Raw genomic sequence first — 18,076 nt, 5'->3', positions numbered from 1 at the left:
ATGTGCCAGTGGAGGAGCCTTTGAGCAGAGCAGCCACCTCAGCCTCCTCTGAACTCACCCAGAGTCTCCCATCACCATCTCCACACCCGTGGGAGGCTGGCTCACACTTCTTCTGGATGGCAGTTTGAGGAAGGGGCTGGTTGGGTAGAACAGAAATTGCTTAATGGATCTGGAACAATTATGAATGGCACAAGCCAAGGAAAAAAAAAAAAAAGCATTCAGAATGTCTTTAATCATGTAACACTAAAACTTCTTTACAGTGTCATGGCAATCTACACTTCACCATCTGCTTGATTTTTGTTCTTCCCCCATGTCTCAAATACAGAATAAAAATGACATTTTAAAAACAGAACACATGGTTGCTTCTACAAGATTTCACTGCTTCAAGTGAATATTTTTTTGCCTGCTAGTCTTGTACAAACTTCTTAGATCATCAGAATTCATTCTTTCCGTAAGAATTTTAAGATAATGCTCTCACCTTCCTACCCTCAGGACCTTCATTACCAGGCACGCCTTCTGGTTTTGGATGGCAGCCTTTCTCCCAGGCTCAGAACACACCCCAGAAATGGAAAGTTGGGCAGGGGGGGGGAAGATATAATGAGTTATTTTAGGTATCTGAGTGTATTAAAGTTGAGAGGTTAGCTGGAAAGATTAAAGTTGGGGCAGCAGGATGCATCAAGCATCCCTCAGTGCTTTGGGAGCTGCTCTGCACTGCATTACACACACAGAGGGGCTTTGTTAGGGACCATCAAAGAAACTGTTGCTGCGAAAGACAGAGGAGACAATCTTCCCAGTGGAGTTGATGGTGCCCTCACTGTCTGAGCTGGACTCAGAGTCACTGCTCCCCGAGTAGGCCCCCAGCCCGGGCAGGATCCCGATGCAGACGGCTGCCGAGGGGCAGTGGACGCTGGAGCATCCCACAGAGCTGCTCCCCAGGGCTACACAGGAGGCTTTCTCTGGAAGGAGGGCAGAGGAAAAGGCTTTAATTAGCTCAGGAACTGCCAAATTCCATTCATTCACCTGCTCCTGCCACATCAGCAGAGGCTGATTGCAGGATTTAATTAAAGCAGAAGGCAGCTTCCTGCTGCAATAAAGCTGTTCTGACAGGAAGCACTCACTACCTCAGGGGATTGTTTTTTTTTCCTCATCACTAGTATAAGCCCAGCTCTGTGCTGGCATTACAGATTTTTATTCTAAAGTTGTCAGCTTGATGCTTGTCAAGTACCAAACTCACTAAATAAGAATAAACAGCTCTGTTTTGTGTAACTGAATATTTTTTGTGATATAACAGCATAGTTATAAGTTTCATTCCATTGCTCTGCTAGTCAACATCCCCCATCTTCCACAGCTAATTAATTAATTCCAGTGTTCAGAAAGTTTACTGAACAGAAGGAGAGTCAGGAAGCACCTTAGGCTGTCATTTATGTTGAGTATCTTGACAGCAAATCAATCATGGACTGAAACACAACTTCATTTTCCCCTCGTTCCCTACAAATTTCTGAAATGAATTGGTTTCAGGATGGACAAGATCACTTCACAGCATGAAAAGGTAATAGTGGGGGTACACAAATCCATCAGATCCTGCTGTGAAGGGGGAAGGGATGGTCTGTCTGTTGTCCATGTCTCCTGTTGACAGGACAAGCACCAGGCCTGAAATGTGGAGACTCCAACTCATTATCAGGCAAAACTCTTCAAGGGTAAAACCAGTTCAGCATCAGAATAAACTGCCCCAGGAGGGTGCAGCACCACTTGCTGTGGAGAGTCAAGAGAGCTCAGACAAACATCTCTCAAGAATGGGTTCTGCAGGACCCTGCAGAGGTTCCCTCCAGCCCTTTCCATGAGGTTCCCACCTCTGCTGCTCTAAGCTGCAGCCTGAGCTGCCTTGCACAACAAAGGAGCAGAAAAGGCAGATCCTCACTCCTCAGGTGAGACAGGCAGCTCCCCACATGCAGAAATCAGGACCTACCTTGATTCTTTTCATCATGATCAGTATCTAGTTTCAATCTCTTCACACTGTTACCACCATCTGAACTGTGGAAAAAATAAGAAAGTGTCTTGTTCCTCATAAGCAGCCACTGAATTACTGTGGGGGTAAAGTGACATCTCACAGCAAGTCCCCAGTGACCACCACCACTCACCAACAGCTGGAAACTGGGGCTCCTTGGGGAAAGAGTCAACACCTACACTACAAGCATCACCCCTTAACCTGGGAAACAGCAAAATGCCTCTGGGAACCCAAGTCAGATCTCACACAGGGCCCCTGAGCTGCCTGCTCACTGGAGGTGAGACCAGGAGGTGCCTCAGCACCACAGCCTCAGGTGTGGATGGATGGTGCAACACCCCTGTCTCACCCCTTCAAGAGATTTCCTTCTCTTCCTTCAAGCACTGGGGAGAGCTTGTTCTAAAGCATCCATGTATCTTTCACCCAGTAAGAAGCTTGGTGGGTTTTACAGCAAATCCACACCCAGGTCCAAACTGGTGTTGGAGGAAAGGAGCATTACTTGGACTTCTGAATCCTCAGAACTTCTACATCTCCTCCCTGCCCTTGCTCAGTTTTTTCCATCCCCCCTGGCATGGTCCCAGTCCTATGCAATCCACATAAACAAATGTTTTCCAGTGATGAAGTACAAGCATTTCCATACATTAATTCTTTTCTGTCCCTGCCAGAACATTACAAGTGAAAAGTTACTCTGTGCAAGGAGAGTACACACACATCCTTTACTGAAAATGCCAAAGCTCAAAAAAGATGCTGAACTCACCCTACACTTGGTTTTGGCCAGTTTGTAGTAAAAGATGGCAAAACCAAGAGACTGCAGAGCAAGGCTCTGATGGCACCGTGGTGTCAGTTCAGATGCTGTCTCCTAACAGATGCCACCTGCAGACTTCAGATCTGACACTAAGCTCCTTCTCTACATGCTGCTGGGTTAAGTACTAGTATTTACAAGAAAAAAACATTCTTGGCTGCTTGTGATCAGTTCAGGGTTTCTCTTCTCTGCCCTCTAAAACCCCAAACAACTACAGAGCCCTCCCCCTCCCCCCTCATCAGGTGGAGGAAGTGCATATTTCAGTTTCCAGACATGCAATTACTGCTGTACTGGGAGCTAAACATCACCCTACAAGATAAGCTTCTAAAATAATCTCTTCTTCTCTGGGACAGATTCAAAAACACTGACTGAATTTCAAGATGTCAGTAATCATCTAAAGCACTACTACTGTGGGAAATAACCTCTGTGGAAAGTAACCCAGGTCCCACGTGCCTGGCTTCTTCTCACCACAGCTGTGTTTGCAGGTCAAGATCAACCCAGCAAACACATCCCAGACTGAGCTGCCACCCCCAGGATGGGAAGGGAGAGGAGGTACCCGTGCAGATGAGTGAGCAACAAGAGGAGTTTGCTTGATGCCCTCAAACGTGATCAAATTGAAACACAAAGTTCTCTCATAACCTGCTGTCCTCAGCAGAAATTCAACATTTTAGACACTGATAAATTAAGCAAACCCAAATGAAATTACATGTGTGAGGTGACTCTCCAAATAGAGATGTAAAAACAGATTCCCTCTAGGTTCTCAAGCAGGACTTTCCAAGCCTGGCAGGCTACAACAAAGAGTCTACACACTTGCTTGACACACACTTATCTATTTGAAACACTTCATGTTTTCCCACAGGTTGTGAGAGCCCACAGAAACAAGGCTGGTCTTTTCTTTTACCTCCCCCCATTTCTTCTTTAGGGGCTAAGGTTCACACCCAGCTCTCTGGAGGCAGTTTTGGCCTCCTTCCCTTTACACTGGGAACTGGGTTCCGTTCCTCATGAATTTATAGAGGTGTGAAACCAACCTTCTGTGTTTCACAGCTCCTGCCAACAGCTTTGCCTGAGAGAATTTGTTCTTGTTTTCCACTGACTTCATGGGCAATTTCTTCTCAGTTTCCTTCTTTGGGTCCACTTTGGTGAGAGTGCTGTGAATTAAGGGTTAAGGATCAAGCAGGAAAGAATGGGGAGCACAGACACTTCCTCTCTGATACCTTGAGCCAGCTCTGCTGGCAGCAGTGACCAAAGTTCATTCACATTTTCTATCAAAATAAACTTATTTGTAATGACATTTAGCTGGCACCTTCAGCCAAGACAGCAAAGACTTCACCCTCTGGGTTCAGAGCTCTCTCAGCATCAACACCAGCTCCTCCTGCAGGGATGTCCAGGCAGCAGACCAGGAGCTGCTCCTCCTGAGTCAGAAAGGTGCAACACCCACCACATCCAGCACCCATAAACACACCTAATGTGCTGCTGCTTCCTGAAGGTCTTGGAAAGGCAGAATGGTCAGAATGGACCACAAAAAAAAAAAAAAAAAAAAAAAAAAAAAAAAAGGCAATCCAGCACTTCCCCCTTCTACAAGGATCAACACATTTGTAATTTAAATTTACTGCTTCAATATCTAATCCTGCTGATCCTCACCAACAAAACCAAGCAGCAAGGTGTGGGCTCACTTCCCCTTCTCAAACCCTGAGCCCAGCAGACCTCAGCCCACCAAAGCAGAGGGTTCCAGTTTTGTTGTGGTGTTTATCACCTTCCAGCTCATCTCTCTGTAAGGACTTCAAGGCTATTCACTGCTGCTTTGACCACCACCTCCAAAGAGGAACCAGGCAGATCTGATCAAGGGTCCATGTGGTCCAATATTCACCCAAAAAGACTGTAAAAAAAACCTAAGCAGCTTAAAACAGTGTTAGGTAGGTGGGATGCAGCTGAAACTTGTGATGAGGTGGCAAAGCTTAAGCAGGTTCTCAGACAGGATAAGCAGCAGCCTGGTCTGTTATCAAGGAACACTCCCACTAAATATCTCCTTTTGTGGCTCCTTCCTGCCTTGACCACAGGGGTGGTGCCCATGGTACCTGAAGCAAGGTCCATCAAAGCCCCTGTTTGTTACTGAGGTACCAGTGGAGTCACAAAATCTTCTGCAAAACTTTTAAACTGCACATAGCAAAGGCAAATCCACCTCATTTAAAAGGACGTTTGCTTGCAGTGCTAAATGGAGCTTTCCTCTCTATGATCTCACTGCTCAGAGGACAGAGCCACAGGTTGGAGCTCCACAGGGGCTCCAGTCACTGCAGGTGAACCCTGCACGTGAATTTCACACTGAGGGACCACATGGCTGAAGTCAGAGGGGAGGTTTTTTCCCCACTGAACATCTGTACATCAGCAACTCTCACCCCTCCCTCTGAGGGGACACCTCAGCACTGGTCAGATGCCACTCCTCACCTGTGGTTTACACGGACATGGAGCTCCCCAGCCTCAGCTGGAAGCCTTCCCAGCAAAAAGCAGCCTGCCCGAGCTCATTTCTCCTTCCCGGTGGCACAGGAGTGCCATCCTGTGGCTACCAGCAGCAACCTGAAACCTCCACACCCTCCTTGCTTCTGGCATTCCAAGAGAGCACTGGCTGAGAATCCCGAGGACTTTTCTTTTCAAAGATGCCTGACTGAGGGCTTCTCACCTCCATCCAGGATGCAGATCTCCAAACACTCCTCAAACACCAGACATCAGCAAAGGTGACATCACATCAGGCCAAGGGGTCCCCTCTCAAGGGAGACAAAATTAGGGGTAAACCTCTCCATCTGAAACATTAACTGCTTTTAAAAAGCTGTTCAATGGTAAAGCCTGCATCTTGGAGGGGCACTTTTCCTACATGTACATAAGATTCAGGACAAGAGGATGCTGTTCTCAAACACTTTTGAAACTGGCTTTAAAAAAAGGGCATTTTTTTAATTTATTTTTATTTATTTATTATTAGTTAATCTTTCAGCACTGTCAGACCACAGGAGTCAGGATAAGGTAAGAAGCAAAAAAACCCCTAGTTGTTCATGTAGGAGGAAGTAAAAATCCTGTGCAGCCATGCATACAAATTTCTTATGCTTGAGAGCACATTAAAACATCCCAAGGCATGTTTATCCTTAAGATATGATTTCATGATTGTTCAACCTAAAAAATGAAGAAAAAAAAGAAAAAAAACCTCTGTACTTGAATACTGACATGGGATTTACCATGACATTGTCTGTGTAGCTTAAATTGGATGTTACACCAGGAAAAAGACCAAATATTCAAACCCCCTGGGTTGGCATTCCTCCTATGAATAAGTAACACTTCCTATTAATAATAATTATAATAATAAACTAAAAAATACCTCAACAGTACCTACAGATCCAGCATATTTGCCTAGTGCCCACTGCTTTTTGTCACTGGAGTGACAAACCATTAGTAACAACCTGCAGATGCAAAGCATTTTACATTTAAATAAATACCACCAAAAATTTCAAATGGATGGAATTTTGCAAGTTGCTGAGGTTGCCTGAAATATTATGGTTAAATAAATAAATCAAAAGAATGGGCAAAACCTCAAGATTTTTTGGTGAGATGACCTGACTACAAACTATTCTGCCTTCCCCCACCCCATAGCACTGAGTCCCACAGTTTATTTACAGCCAGACCTCAGATCCAGAGCAAATCCTGGGGTCAGCTGTGCCTGCACATCCTGCAGAAGGATCCCTGCTCTGAAAATTCAGGGATCAGTGCTGTATGTGCCTGCCTCAGGACACTGGATGGCTCATCCCAGACATGTGTGACCTGACTGGAGCTGCTCCAGCAGCACAGCCCTGCCCCACCCATCAGCCAACGAAAGAAATCCCATGAACATCCCATTAGTGGATCCAATAAAACAAGACAAATAAGCCAAACTCATCTACCAACTCCAGTCTGCTTCTGAAGTGAAAAAATGCATCAGTGCTGCCTTTTCCCACACACAGTGCTGAGATCATGTAAATGCTCTTCAGGGAGTGATTTGCTCACTTAAAATCAATGGTTTTGATTGGGAGGCAAAGTTCTGCATCAAGTTCTGCACAGATTCCACAAACCTCAAAAAAAACCATGTAATTTTGCACAGAAATCCCCAAATCATCCCAATCTCCCTTGATTGGCACTGATTATAGAGAAAAATGTATCCTGTGCTATTTTCTAGCACATCTTCATGAAAATTTGACATTTAACAGCAAAAATTCAACTGTCCTGTTCTTAGTACTGCCTAAGAGTCTCTACTAACCAAAAGCACCACGAGTCCATGAGCCCAGCTGCAGAGAGCTCACATCTATTTAACCTCTCACCCTGCAGTTATCAGAAAGGGTCCCTTCAAGAAGAGTCAGAGAGTGCAATTCAAACATTATTCCAAGAGGCATGATAAACCCAGCCAAGGCACTGTTCAGAGAAACCTAAACAAGAACACTTCCTTTTCAATAAGAAGACAAAAGCTTAGCAGTTATATCCTGGTTTGCCTTTACATTCTCTCTCTTTTTAGCTGTGTTTCTTTATGCCTCAGTAATGAAAACAAACAAAAAACCCACAGCAAAACAACCAAACAGAAACATCAGTGGGGAGGGTAGAGAAGGAAAGGAACCAAGCAAAGCCACGTGGGGGCTGAGGGTGAGGGAGAGCATCAAACATCACAGCAGGAGGCTCAAGCTATAGGGAAAATATTCAAGTCTAAGTCTATCATTGCTATGTTGTGTGCAGCAGCTGTACAGAAGTGCCAGTGACAATAAAACCTCTGTCCAACCACCTCAATGCAAAGGATATTCTGTATTCATTGAGTTCTTTCAGCTCTTCTTCTCTCCGTTGCTTTTCTAGGAGCTCTTGCTGTCGAGAGACCTCATCAAGGAAATGTGTCTCATCTTCATCTAAGCCTCTCACCATGTTTTCTGAATAAAGGACAGAAGGCACAGTGACAAGCTGAACCCCCCTAGGGATCACTCATTTATTCTGCATTACACTTCCCCATGCTCCAAGGATGTGGAAGGGGTGGTGAGTGTGGGTGAGCAGCCCCAGAGCTGCAGGAGGAGCAGAACAATTTGCACAAAGGGAGGAAGGGAGGGGGAGGCAGGAGTGGAGTCCTGGGGACAGTGAGCTGGGTCCTGCAGCAGTCAGATCCTCTGCTGAGCAAAGGGCACAAAGCAAACTCCATCAGTTACCAGCTGGGATCTGTAATTAAGGAGTTCAGATCACAGAATCACAGGGAGTCAGGGGTTGGAAGGGACCTCAGGAGATCCTGGAGTCACCTCCAGCAGTCACACAGACACCTCCAGGGGGGCTTTGAGACTCCACAACCCCCCTGGGCAGCCTGGGCCAGGGCTCCCTCACCCTCACCCTGGAAAAGTTTTTCCTTATATTTCTGTGGAAGCTCCTGTGCTCCAGTTTGTCCCCACTGCCCCTTGTCCTGTCACTGGACATCCCTGAGCAGAGCCTGGCCCCATCCTCCTGGCACTCACCCTTTCCATATTTATAAACATCACTGAGCTCACCCCTCAGTCTCCTCCTCTCCAAGCTGCAGGGCCCCAGCTCCCTCAGCCTTTCCTCCCCAGGAGATGTTCCACTCCCTTCAGCATAAAATAAAAAACTACTATAAAATCCATAGAACAGTTCCAGTTAACAATGCTGGGTGCTAACCAGCCAAAACCTACACACTGCAGCACCCAAACTACAACTGCAGTTTGAACACAACACTACAGCTACAGAGAAAACCAGGACACAGTTCCTGGGGAATTCCTAGGAAATGCTCCCTACTTGACACCAGAATGAAGGAAAATCAACAAAGCTTTCACACCAGCAGCCTTTGTGCAGCTCTGAAATGCCATTTGGAACAGGTTACACAAAACTAGGAATAAACACACGAAGCTGTTTGTTGGTTTCAAACAGAGGTGAAGCCTGGCTCCTCAGAAACTCTTCTCAAACCAACCAATAACTGGAAAAAACTTATTGCTTCTCCCCATAAATCTTGCCTTAAAATAGAAACTACATGATCTTAAAGTAAACCACCAGCAACTTGAGACTAACTTGTTTTTAAAAAATAACAAAAAAAGTAGCAGCAAGACAATTCCTACCCTCCAAATAAAATTAATTCTAAACACCCTGCCCTTCTCTGAGGAAAGTACACACCAGTGCAGTAGGAAGGGCATTTATGTTCTGCAAATGTTCCAATTTCTCAATCAAGTCTAAAAAAAAAAAAAATAATTTTTAGAAGACCAAGTCTTGCTGTTTGTAGTCAGCCTGGAAAATCTTAACCCAAACAGCACCTTTAGTTTTCATTAGAATTTAACTCTGTAAGATGATTTTTTTTCCCTATTTTTTTAATCTTCACCCCCAGAGCCAAGTCCTGCTCACTGTAATTGCATGCTAAGAAATCCTTTTACTCTGATAATTGCCAAGCTTCTGTCACTGACAGGAAAGCTCTAGAAAACCATTATTATCAGAGGCTGAGCCCTACTGTTTCCAGCTGCAGAGCCTCTGAACAGCAATTTGTAGCATTCCCTGCTGCTGCTGGGGGCCTCTGCAGAGAGGAAGCCAGAGCAGGGGCACTGGGGGCACCTCCTGCAGCGAGGGACAGGAATTGATTCATCCTCTGCCTGCCTGGGCTGCAGAGCTCCTCGGGGCTGATGGGACTGAGTCTGCAGAAGGTTTTGCTCTCCAGCTCAGCAGGGATCTGTGATCCCAACCAGCTGGTGGCTTCCTCCTGTCACCCCTCAGAGCTGTCACCCCTCAGAGCTGTCACCCCCCAAAGGTGTCACCCCTCAAAGGTGTCACCCCTCAAACGTGTCACCCCTCAAACGTGTCACCCCTCAAACGTGTCACCCCCCAAAGGTGTCACCCCCCAAAGGTGCCACCCCTCAGAGGTGCCACCCCTCAGAGGTGTCACCCCTCAGAGGTGTCACCCCTCAGAGGTGCCACCCCTCAGAGGTGTCACCCCCCAAAGGTGCCACCCCCCAAAGGTGCCACCCCTCAGAGGTGTCACCCCCCCAAAGGTGTCACCCCTCAAAGGTGTCACCCCTCAAAGGTGTCACCCCCCAAAGGTGTCACCCCTCAGAGGTGTCACCCCTCAGAGGTGTCACCCCTCAAAGCAATGCCTCTCAGTCCAGCCCTTGGCTTAGAGGATTCCTGAAGCAAGCAGCAGACACTGCAGGTCCAACACAGCTGAGTAGGGGAAGCAATTAATTGAGAGAGTCATTAGGAGCCTTTCCCAGCCACTTTTCTCTTGGCTACCTGGACAAGAATTGCTTAGCCACACCACCAGAGATGGCCTGGATCAAAATGCTGCTATCTGCACTTCTACCACAAAAACAAAATCCCAGCAAAACTGAAGGGACAGGAAATAACTTCCACTTATCCTTATTTTGGTTGCCACAATCATTCAGAAAGAAAATTTTCTGAAATTTGGAGAACACTAGTGTCATTTTTCACCTGAAGTGCTGTAGCAGTCTATGAAAATCATTTAACTTTAAAATGAAGCCACTCTTGCAATGCTGAAGCACCCAGAGCTGCCAGTTCCACCCTCATCCACACAACAGCTCTGAGCCAGCTGAACCTCCAGGTTTAGGCACACAAAATTCTTCCCAAGTCTGATCACCAAACCTGGCAGATCAGAACAGCACTGCAAGGGCCTTGCTCCCCACTCACCCAAAATTCCCAGGGGCAGAAGGAATTCTTCAAGAATTTTAGAGCAAATTCACACAGACCAGGGGACAAATGTTGTCACAAGGGGCCAGACTGGGCTGGACCAGTGGAAACCCAGCAGCCCAGAGCCCCCCAGCACTGAGGAGTCAGCTCCCACTCACCTTCCCCTGGGGAAATGGACAGGAGGGATTTTAAAGGAGGTGCCAGGGAACAGGAAAGGGGATCAGGGCCACCAGAAATACTCTGGGTAATTCCTGCAGAGCACCTGGGGACACATGACCCAAACCCAAGGCTCTGCCACACTCAGAGGTGAAACACTTCTGTTGCACTGCAGATCCAAGAGGAATTCCAGACAGGATCTGGAGCTGAACACACACAGCAGCACCAGGGGGAGGCTTCCAGCTAAAGAACCAAAATCCATCAGAACCCACCTCAAATGGAGTCCCACAGTATCAGCCTCACTTCTCTTTAGACAGAGCCAAATGCTCCCTTTTCCTCAAAATAACTGGGGAAAAAATATTTTTTTGGGAATAATAATGATTATTAAATAATAAATTATTAAATAATAATTATTTGGGGAAATAATTGGGACTAATAATTTTCTAGTTCCCAGTATCACCTTTGCAGCACATGTACTGGTGATACAGTGCAAAGGGGTTTTCCACAAAACCAGAAATCCAAACATCAGTAGAAATTAGGTTTCCCTTTCATTAGAAGAGTCAAATATTTACTTTTTGCCTCAGCTCCCCTATCTTTCCTTCACCCAAACACTTGGCCCTCAACCCACGTTTGTGTCAGCTCATTGTGGCTTGGCTGGAGCAGCTGCTGGGACAGGATTTCTCTTTACTGGTTCTCATGTTAAAGCACAAGCTCCATGTCACATTTCCATGGATCAGGACCAGGAATTCTTTGGACTCAATGTGCACAATCAGCCTGGTGCTCCCCATTTCACAGGATGCAGCTTCACAACTGCAACAAACTCCAGAGCTGTGCATGTGTGCAGTGCTGCCTTGCTGGAGTTTCTACCACCCCTGAAAGCCTCACCATTCCAGAAACACCTCCCTGGGTTCTGCTTCTCCCTGGGAGAGGCAGAGAGGACACACAGGAGCCTCCAGCCCTCACACTGCACAGAGCTGTCACACACAACACAGGCAGCTGGCTGGGGTTTGCTGCAAAGCAGCAGCTGCTGGTGCTTACTGAATTTAAATTGCTCCTCAAACTCCTGCTGCTTCTTTTCCCTCTGTTCCTGAAGCCTTTCATACAGGGAACGTGGGTCATAGGCCTCCTCTGGGCATTCTGAAAGGAAGGAGAATGGGGAAATGAGAGCACAAATTAGAAGCACTAAACCACCAACACTTCATTCCCCCTGCAAAGCCCCTTCTGAGCTTGCAGAATACAAATTATTCCCTTTTAGTTCCCTTTCCCACAGAAGTGAAGTGTTCTCCCACCCCCCATACCTTCAGGATCCTCGGGTTTCCGGACCTTTTCCCACTCCTCTTGCCTCCTCTTCCTCCTCTCCTCCAGCTCTGACTCAGACACAAACCTCTTGTTGATCACCAGGTCAGCAGCACCATCACCCCCATCCATCCTGGAACAGCACGTCCTAAAAATGCAACAGGAGACCCCCCAGGGCCTGAAGGGGGTGGGCAGTGACAACACTGCCACTTCTGACCCTTCCTCTCCTCCTTTTTGTCATTAACATTTCCCCTCTGAGCTGCCTGCCCCAGGCAGCTTCTACAAAAGTCACAGTTTACTGGAGTTTTGCTCAGCCCACACTGGGTTTTCCCTGCTAAATAAATACAAAAAATAAATTAAATTAAACCCAAACCAGAACAGACCTACACAAACATTATTTTATTTCAGTCCTTGCACCTGGCTGCTCTGCAGAAAGACCCTGACATTCCTCCCCTCACTCCACCTCACTTCCTCCCACCCACTCCCAGAAAGCTGAGGAAAATTTGCCTGTTTGCAGGGATTTCAACATAAGATTTCAGAAATTAACCTCTCAACACCCAAAAGCACCCAGGGGGAGCTGTGCCTGTGTGGGTGCTGCCTGCCAGGAGCACCTGCAGCTCAGGAGGGGAGAGGAGAGGGAATTCCCTGGGCCCAAGGCAAGGCTGGGATCAGAAACCAGGAGCAGAACCTCAGCCCAGAACTCCTGGGAGAGCCCAGGAGCAGCCAGGGAGAGGCACAGGACCAGGCACAGGGAAATGCTCCAAGGAGCCACCCTGGGGTTTGGAAAACTGTTGTTCCCTGAGAGCCCAGGAGCACACAAATGGCTCATCCCAAGGCTCCTCCTGGCAGCTCCATGCTCTGGAACAAACCCCAATGCCTGGGGCTGCTGCTCACACCCCACAGGGAGCTGCCCAGTTCCCTCTCACTGCCTTCTGTGACCTCAGCCCATGCCCCAGGGACTGCAGACAACCATCCCCTGAACACCCAAATATTCTTCCTTTAGAATCTCCCCCTGCCTGCATTTCAGCCCTGGAAAAGACCCCTGTGCATTTATTCTTGGAGAAGGAGAGGGATGGAGTCACCCACACAATGGACAGAAGCAGATTGTCACCCTTCTGTCTGCCACCAGGAATCAACAGTCCTGGAATTCCTCCAAACCTGGTGCTTCCCTGGGGAAGGGTTTGTAATTCAAATGAGAAGTTGAGGTCCTGTAAAAAACCCAGGTTAGAGCACTGGAGACACAGCTGTTACAGCAGGATGCATTCCAGAGGTTGGGAAGGAGCAACCAAAGGATTGGATCCTGGACACAGCTCCTCCTGACACAGCCTCCAAACCAACCTCCTCTTTGCCATCCCAACCCCCCAGACAGCTCCTACACAGCAGAGACACAAAAATTAAACAAAAACAAACTGGAAGGGGAGTCAGGAAGGGCACAGCACCCCATGGAGCCTCTGGCTCACCCAGCGCACCCAGCCAGGGGGTGCTGAGACCCCGGGAAAACCGAGGGAACGCCTGAGCCAGCCCCCCCGACAGCCCCAGCCCGGGGCCCCAGCAGCACCGCGGGGCTCGACCCCTGCACGATTCCCCCCTTCCCCTGCCTCACACACACAGAACCTCCCGGCCCGGCCCAACGGGGCCGCTTTGCTCCCTTCCTGCCCGGTTCCGTGGAGCTTCCCCGGGGGCACCGGGACGGGCAGAACGGCCCCGCTGTCACCCCCTGCCCCCCCCTTCCACACAGACCTAAAAACCAGTAAAACCTCCCAGCCCTGCCCGGGCCGGGCCGGGAAAGGCCGAGAGCAGAGCCGGGGGCCCGGTGCCTGCGCACCGGAACCGGTACCGGTACCCGCCGGACCGAGGGACGGAGCCGCTGCCCCAAGGCGCCCTCAGCCCGAACCCTGAGCCGGCTGCTGGCACCGGGGCCGCCGCTTCCCCTCCCCGGGCCGGGCCCGCTCCCAGCCGGGCCGCCCCCGCCGCTCCCTCCCCCGGCTGGGGCTCCAGACGCGGCCTCCCCCGCGGCCCGGCCCGGCCCAGGACGGGTCCCTCCTGCCCGGCACCTCGGGGCCGCTCCCCACTCCCCCGCTCGTACCGCGGCCCCGTCCCGTTACAGCGAGAGGCGCAGCCCGGCCCTGAGCGCCGCCATTGATCCTCCGCGCAGGCCCGGCCCGGATCGACCCCGCCCCTTCCGCCCACGAGAGCCAATGGCGAGAGCTCTTCCTGGGGCGTCCCCGCGTCCCGGCAGCCAATCCCCGCGGCTCTTGCGGGAGGCGGAGCAACGGGCGGCACGGCCGCCGCGCGGCAGCAGCGGGGGAGGGAGGGGGCTGGCTGCCGGGTGACGTCAGGGAAGATCCGGGCTGCGATTGGGCAAAATGCTCGGGGGCGGGGACATGGGCGGGGACATGAGCAGGGACGGGGCGGGGCCGTAAGATGGGCGGGGCCAGTCACGGGGCGGGGCTAATTCTGGGGGCGGGGCCAGGCGCGGGGCGGGGCCAGGCGCGGGGCGGGGCCAGGCGCGGGGCGGGGCCAGGCGCGGGGCGGGGCCAGGCGCGGGGCGGGGCCAGGCGCGGGGCGGGGCCAGGCGCGGGGCGGGGCCAGGCGCGGGGCGGGGCCAGGCGCGGGGCGGGGCCGGTGGGTGCGCGGTCTCCATCTTCCGTCAGAGCGCGGCTGCGGCGCACAAAGGAGCGGCGGGGCCGGAGCGGACCGGGACCGGGACACGGAGCGGCGGGGCCGGGACACGGGGGCAGTGCGGGCCCCAGGGCCGCCCCGTGCGCCTTTCCGTAGGGCCGAGGTGAGGTTGGGGGGGATGGGGACGGGGGAGTCGCCGGGCTGAGGCGGAGCGCGGCGCGTCCTGGGCTGAGGGGCAGCGCCCAGCGGGGCTCTGGCGGCGGGCCTGAGGGTCGCTGAACCGGGGGGGCAGCGCTCACCCCCAACCCGCTCTCCCGGGGCCGGGCGTGCCGCCGGGGCAGGGTCCCGCCGGCTGAGAGCCGGGAAGGCCCCGGGGCGGGGTCGGGGCCAGCGCAGCCCGGGGCCTGGGGCAGCACCGGGTGCGGGTCCCGTCCAGGCTCTGCGGGCCCCAGGGATGTCCCGCACCCCCGGGAGGCGGGGAGCGGCCGTGCTGCCCCGCTCGCCGTGTGCCGGGGCGGGGTGCTGGCAGGCGGGGCGCTCCCGGGGCTGGGCAGGGAGGCCCCGGGGCTGCCGAGCCGAGGCTGCCCGGTCCCAGCAAACCCCCCCAGCCCCCCGTTTCGGTCCCGGGAACCGGAGGGTCCGTGGGGACCCGGCAGCCCGAACCGGCGGCTCCACGGGTCACCGAGGGCTGACAGCTGCGGAACGGCGCCTCCGGGAGCGGGTCCCGGGGCTTGTGTGACTTGCAAAACAGGGGCTGGGCTAGGGCGGTTCGGAGCGGACTGGGGCTCGGTGGAGAGGGGACAAAGTGACAAACTGGTCCTGAGCCCCGGGGAGCTCGGAAACCCGCGGGAGAATTTCGTGAAAGCCTTCGGTGTTTTTACATTAATGGGAAAAGTCTGGATGCTGAAAACTCGGATGGGGTAACAGTTGTGCAGTGTAAGTTTTTTCACTTCTGCAGAAAAAATAAAGAGGTGTGGAGAGAGGTACCAGATACAGTTATTTATCTTTTTTTGCATACTCGGGCAGTGACACCTTTCCTGTGGCATGGTGACACCTCGGGGCTGCTTTGTCTCTCAGATGAGTGCTGGGACACCAAGCCTGCAGCTCCTGGGTTCTGCCCTGCTCATCACCATCTTCCACATCTCTGTTCTTCCCCTTCCCTCCCCTGTTCCTTATCTCCTGTTCAGCAGCAGTAGGTGCGGTGTCACTTCTTGCCAGAGTCCTGTGGTCGGTCCTGAGAATGACTGGAGTCAGCTTTGCTTTCATTTTCCTGTCTCTTTTTGAAAAATGCAGATCTCTGGATCTCTCAGGATCAGCCCCCGGGTTCATTTTGGTGCTCAGCCCCTGCTTGGGAGCATTTCTGAGGCAGCAGAACTTTGGTCCCTGAGGAAGCCTTTTCTCTCCTAAATTTAATTGACCTTCTGGATACCACATTGTTTTCTGAACACTGATGTGTTTGCTGGTTTTTTTCTTTTTATGTCTGTGTCAATATTTGTTTTTTTCAATGTAACTGATTTTTATTTTTTTTCCACTGGTTTGGCCTCAGGTTTTTTAATTTTTCTGTCCTCTAGCAGTGGCTACCTCTCTTTGGTTTGGTGGTGGGGTTTTGGTTGGTTGGTTGGTTTTTTCTCCCCATGCTGGTCCTCAGACCAATATTTTTGCTCTACTCATAATTTTCTGTACATCCATCAGTGCTGTGAGTTTATTGTCATCTAGAGATCTGCTGAGGTAGGAGTTGTGAATCTCCCCCCTCTGTGTATCAGTATTGTAACCTTTGTTATTTCTCAGCTAAACCAGACAAATCTTTTAACAGTTCTCAAAACCTATGAGCTGCACCCTCCCCATCTTGTCTCTGGGATTGATGGATTTGGCCACTGGTTGCTGGAGGATCATGCAGCTTCAAAACCTTTTGGATCACTTTAAGTTTGGAATGCTGCTCAATTTGTTTCTTTTTTATTTATCCACATGAGAAGAATTGATCTGTTGTTTGCTCTGATCTAAATCTGGCCCATTCTTCTGCAGGAGCTTTTCCATGTGTCTCTTTCTCCTCTAGCAAAGCCCACTCAGCAAGAGGTCCTTTCTCCTGCTGGCACCCTTCCTGTGTCCCTTCCTTTAGGACATTGCTCTTATTGTTTTGTGCCCCAATCTCTGCTGTTTGTTCTCATTTATAAACCTGGCTGTGCATTTTTCTTGTTGTGGCTTTGTTTGTTTTCCCAGATGTGTGAAACTCCAGTTATGTGATCAGCTCTCCCTGTATCTTCCCTTTTTCCATCCAATTGCTGTCTCTAAAAGTTTCCAGCATCCCCTGCCTGGCTGAGAAGCTCCTCCAGGACCAGGGCAGTGTTTTGCACCATGCACATCTCCTGCTGATTGCCAGCTTAGGCTGTTATTTACCTGCTCTACATCTAATTCAGCTGCTCCACACGCTCCTTTCTCTTCAGCCTGGGTGTTGGTGTGGGGGTTTTTTGGTTTCCTTGGAGTCTTTCATGTTCCTTTTGTGGGGTTCAGCTGCAGTGCCTCCTGTTTGCCACCCTGGTGTCCTGCTCTCTGCCCTCCTGACTCAGGGATCACTCAGAGACCCCCTTCATCTCACTGCTCTCTTGTCCTGTGCTTTGCTTAATGCTCATTTCTTCTCTTAGAAGGGACACGAGGGTTTCCTGCACAACCTCTTGGTACCTTCTCAGCATTTCTGCCTTGGGTCTTGGCTCTCATGGATGGGCTGGAATAGGTTATCTGCAAAATTTGGTTTCCTCATATCAAGTAGGACATCTCACATGCTCTGCCTGTCAGCTGGTATCAAAGTCCATTTTCCTTGTTTGTTAAAATTCAGGAATTGGAGGGAGATATTTAGTAGCTGAAGTGGTAAGTTAGTGATAAAGGTGGAAATTTGTCATGGAATCCTTGCTGGCCTCTTACTCTTCTAGGCTCCTTTGTTCCTTTCACATCAGCATCTTCCCTGGCTGATACTGCATCACATTTTGAAATGTCTCCTGTTGATCTCCTGAAGTCACTCAGATTGGTGTTGGGATCCTCACAAAATGCAGCAGAGCTCCTTGTGTACACTGGGAAGTTGCTGCTTCTGTGTCTCAAGGGGCACCCGAGGTGTTGTCACCTCATAGTAAGGTGACAAGCTTGAAGGCAGCTGGTGTGATGGATTTTGTCCTGTTCTGCCCTGTTGCCATTATGTTGCATTCAGCATTTTGAAGTTTTGGGGTTTTGAATTAATTCCTGCTTTAAAGCAGTGCAAGCAGAGGTCCTGTCCTGGAACTCATTGTCTTTCAAGCACCTCATTTGAATTTGCTTTGTGTTTCTTCATGTCCTAACAATACATTTTGTTTTCCCTTCCTGGCTGGCGTGCAATGGCTGTGGAGCTGGCATGGCAGCAGAAACTTTATTTCTTTTTCTGTTCTTCAACATCATTTTCAACAGGATGAGGTTCAACATTCCAAGTGCTGGGTCCTGCACTTTGGCCACAAGAACCCCATGGGGAGCTCCAGGCTGGGCACAGAGTGGCAGAAAGGGAG

General features: G+C 50.4%; 2 protein-coding genes across 2 annotated transcripts in view; one reads left to right on the top strand and one right to left on the bottom strand.

Moving 5' to 3' along the window:
• Positions 1 to 212: 212 nt before the first annotated feature.
• On the bottom strand, positions 213 to 14,113 carry PSME3IP1 (proteasome activator subunit 3 interacting protein 1). The gene is made up of 7 exons (XM_071757278.1): positions 14,017 to 14,113; positions 11,933 to 12,078; positions 11,673 to 11,771; positions 7,603 to 7,729; positions 3,833 to 3,949; positions 1,967 to 2,031; positions 213 to 956 (listed from the first exon to the last, which is right to left on the bottom strand). The coding sequence occupies exons 2-7, from the start codon at positions 12,060 to 12,062 to the stop codon at positions 739 to 741; spliced, it is 756 nt and encodes a 251-aa protein (XP_071613379.1). The 5' UTR covers positions 12,063 to 12,078; positions 14,017 to 14,113; the 3' UTR covers positions 213 to 738.
• Positions 14,114 to 14,559: 446 nt separating this feature from the next.
• Positions 14,560 to 18,076, top strand: part of RSPRY1 (ring finger and SPRY domain containing 1) — a 36,302-nt gene continuing 32,785 nt past the window's right edge. The window contains exon 1 of the mRNA XM_071757273.1: positions 14,560 to 14,715. The gene's annotated coding sequence lies outside the window, so the exon portion shown is untranslated. The remainder of the gene's footprint in view (positions 14,716 to 18,076) is intronic.

This window comes from Heliangelus exortis, chromosome 13, assembly GCF_036169615.1.
Source record: "Heliangelus exortis chromosome 13, bHelExo1.hap1, whole genome shotgun sequence".
Lineage (NCBI taxonomy): Eukaryota > Metazoa > Chordata > Aves > Apodiformes > Trochilidae > Heliangelus > Heliangelus exortis.
Note: the sequence above shows the minus strand (reverse complement) of the source record. Positions and strands in the feature narration are given on the sequence as shown.

Excerpts from the sequence above, each read along its gene's own strand:
- PSME3IP1 (XM_071757278.1), bottom strand. The coding sequence starts at position 12,062 with ATGGATGGGGGTGATGGTGCTGCTGACCTGGTGATCAACAAGAGGTTT. Across the intron at positions 3,950-7,602 it reads CTCAATGAATACAGAATATC|TCTCACCAAAGTGGACCCAA; the intron begins CTTTGCATTGAG and ends AATTCACAGCAC. Across the intron at positions 2,032-3,832 it reads GGAGCTGTGAAACACAGAAG|TTCAGATGGTGGTAACAGTG; the intron begins GTTGGTTTCACA and ends TTTTTTCCACAG.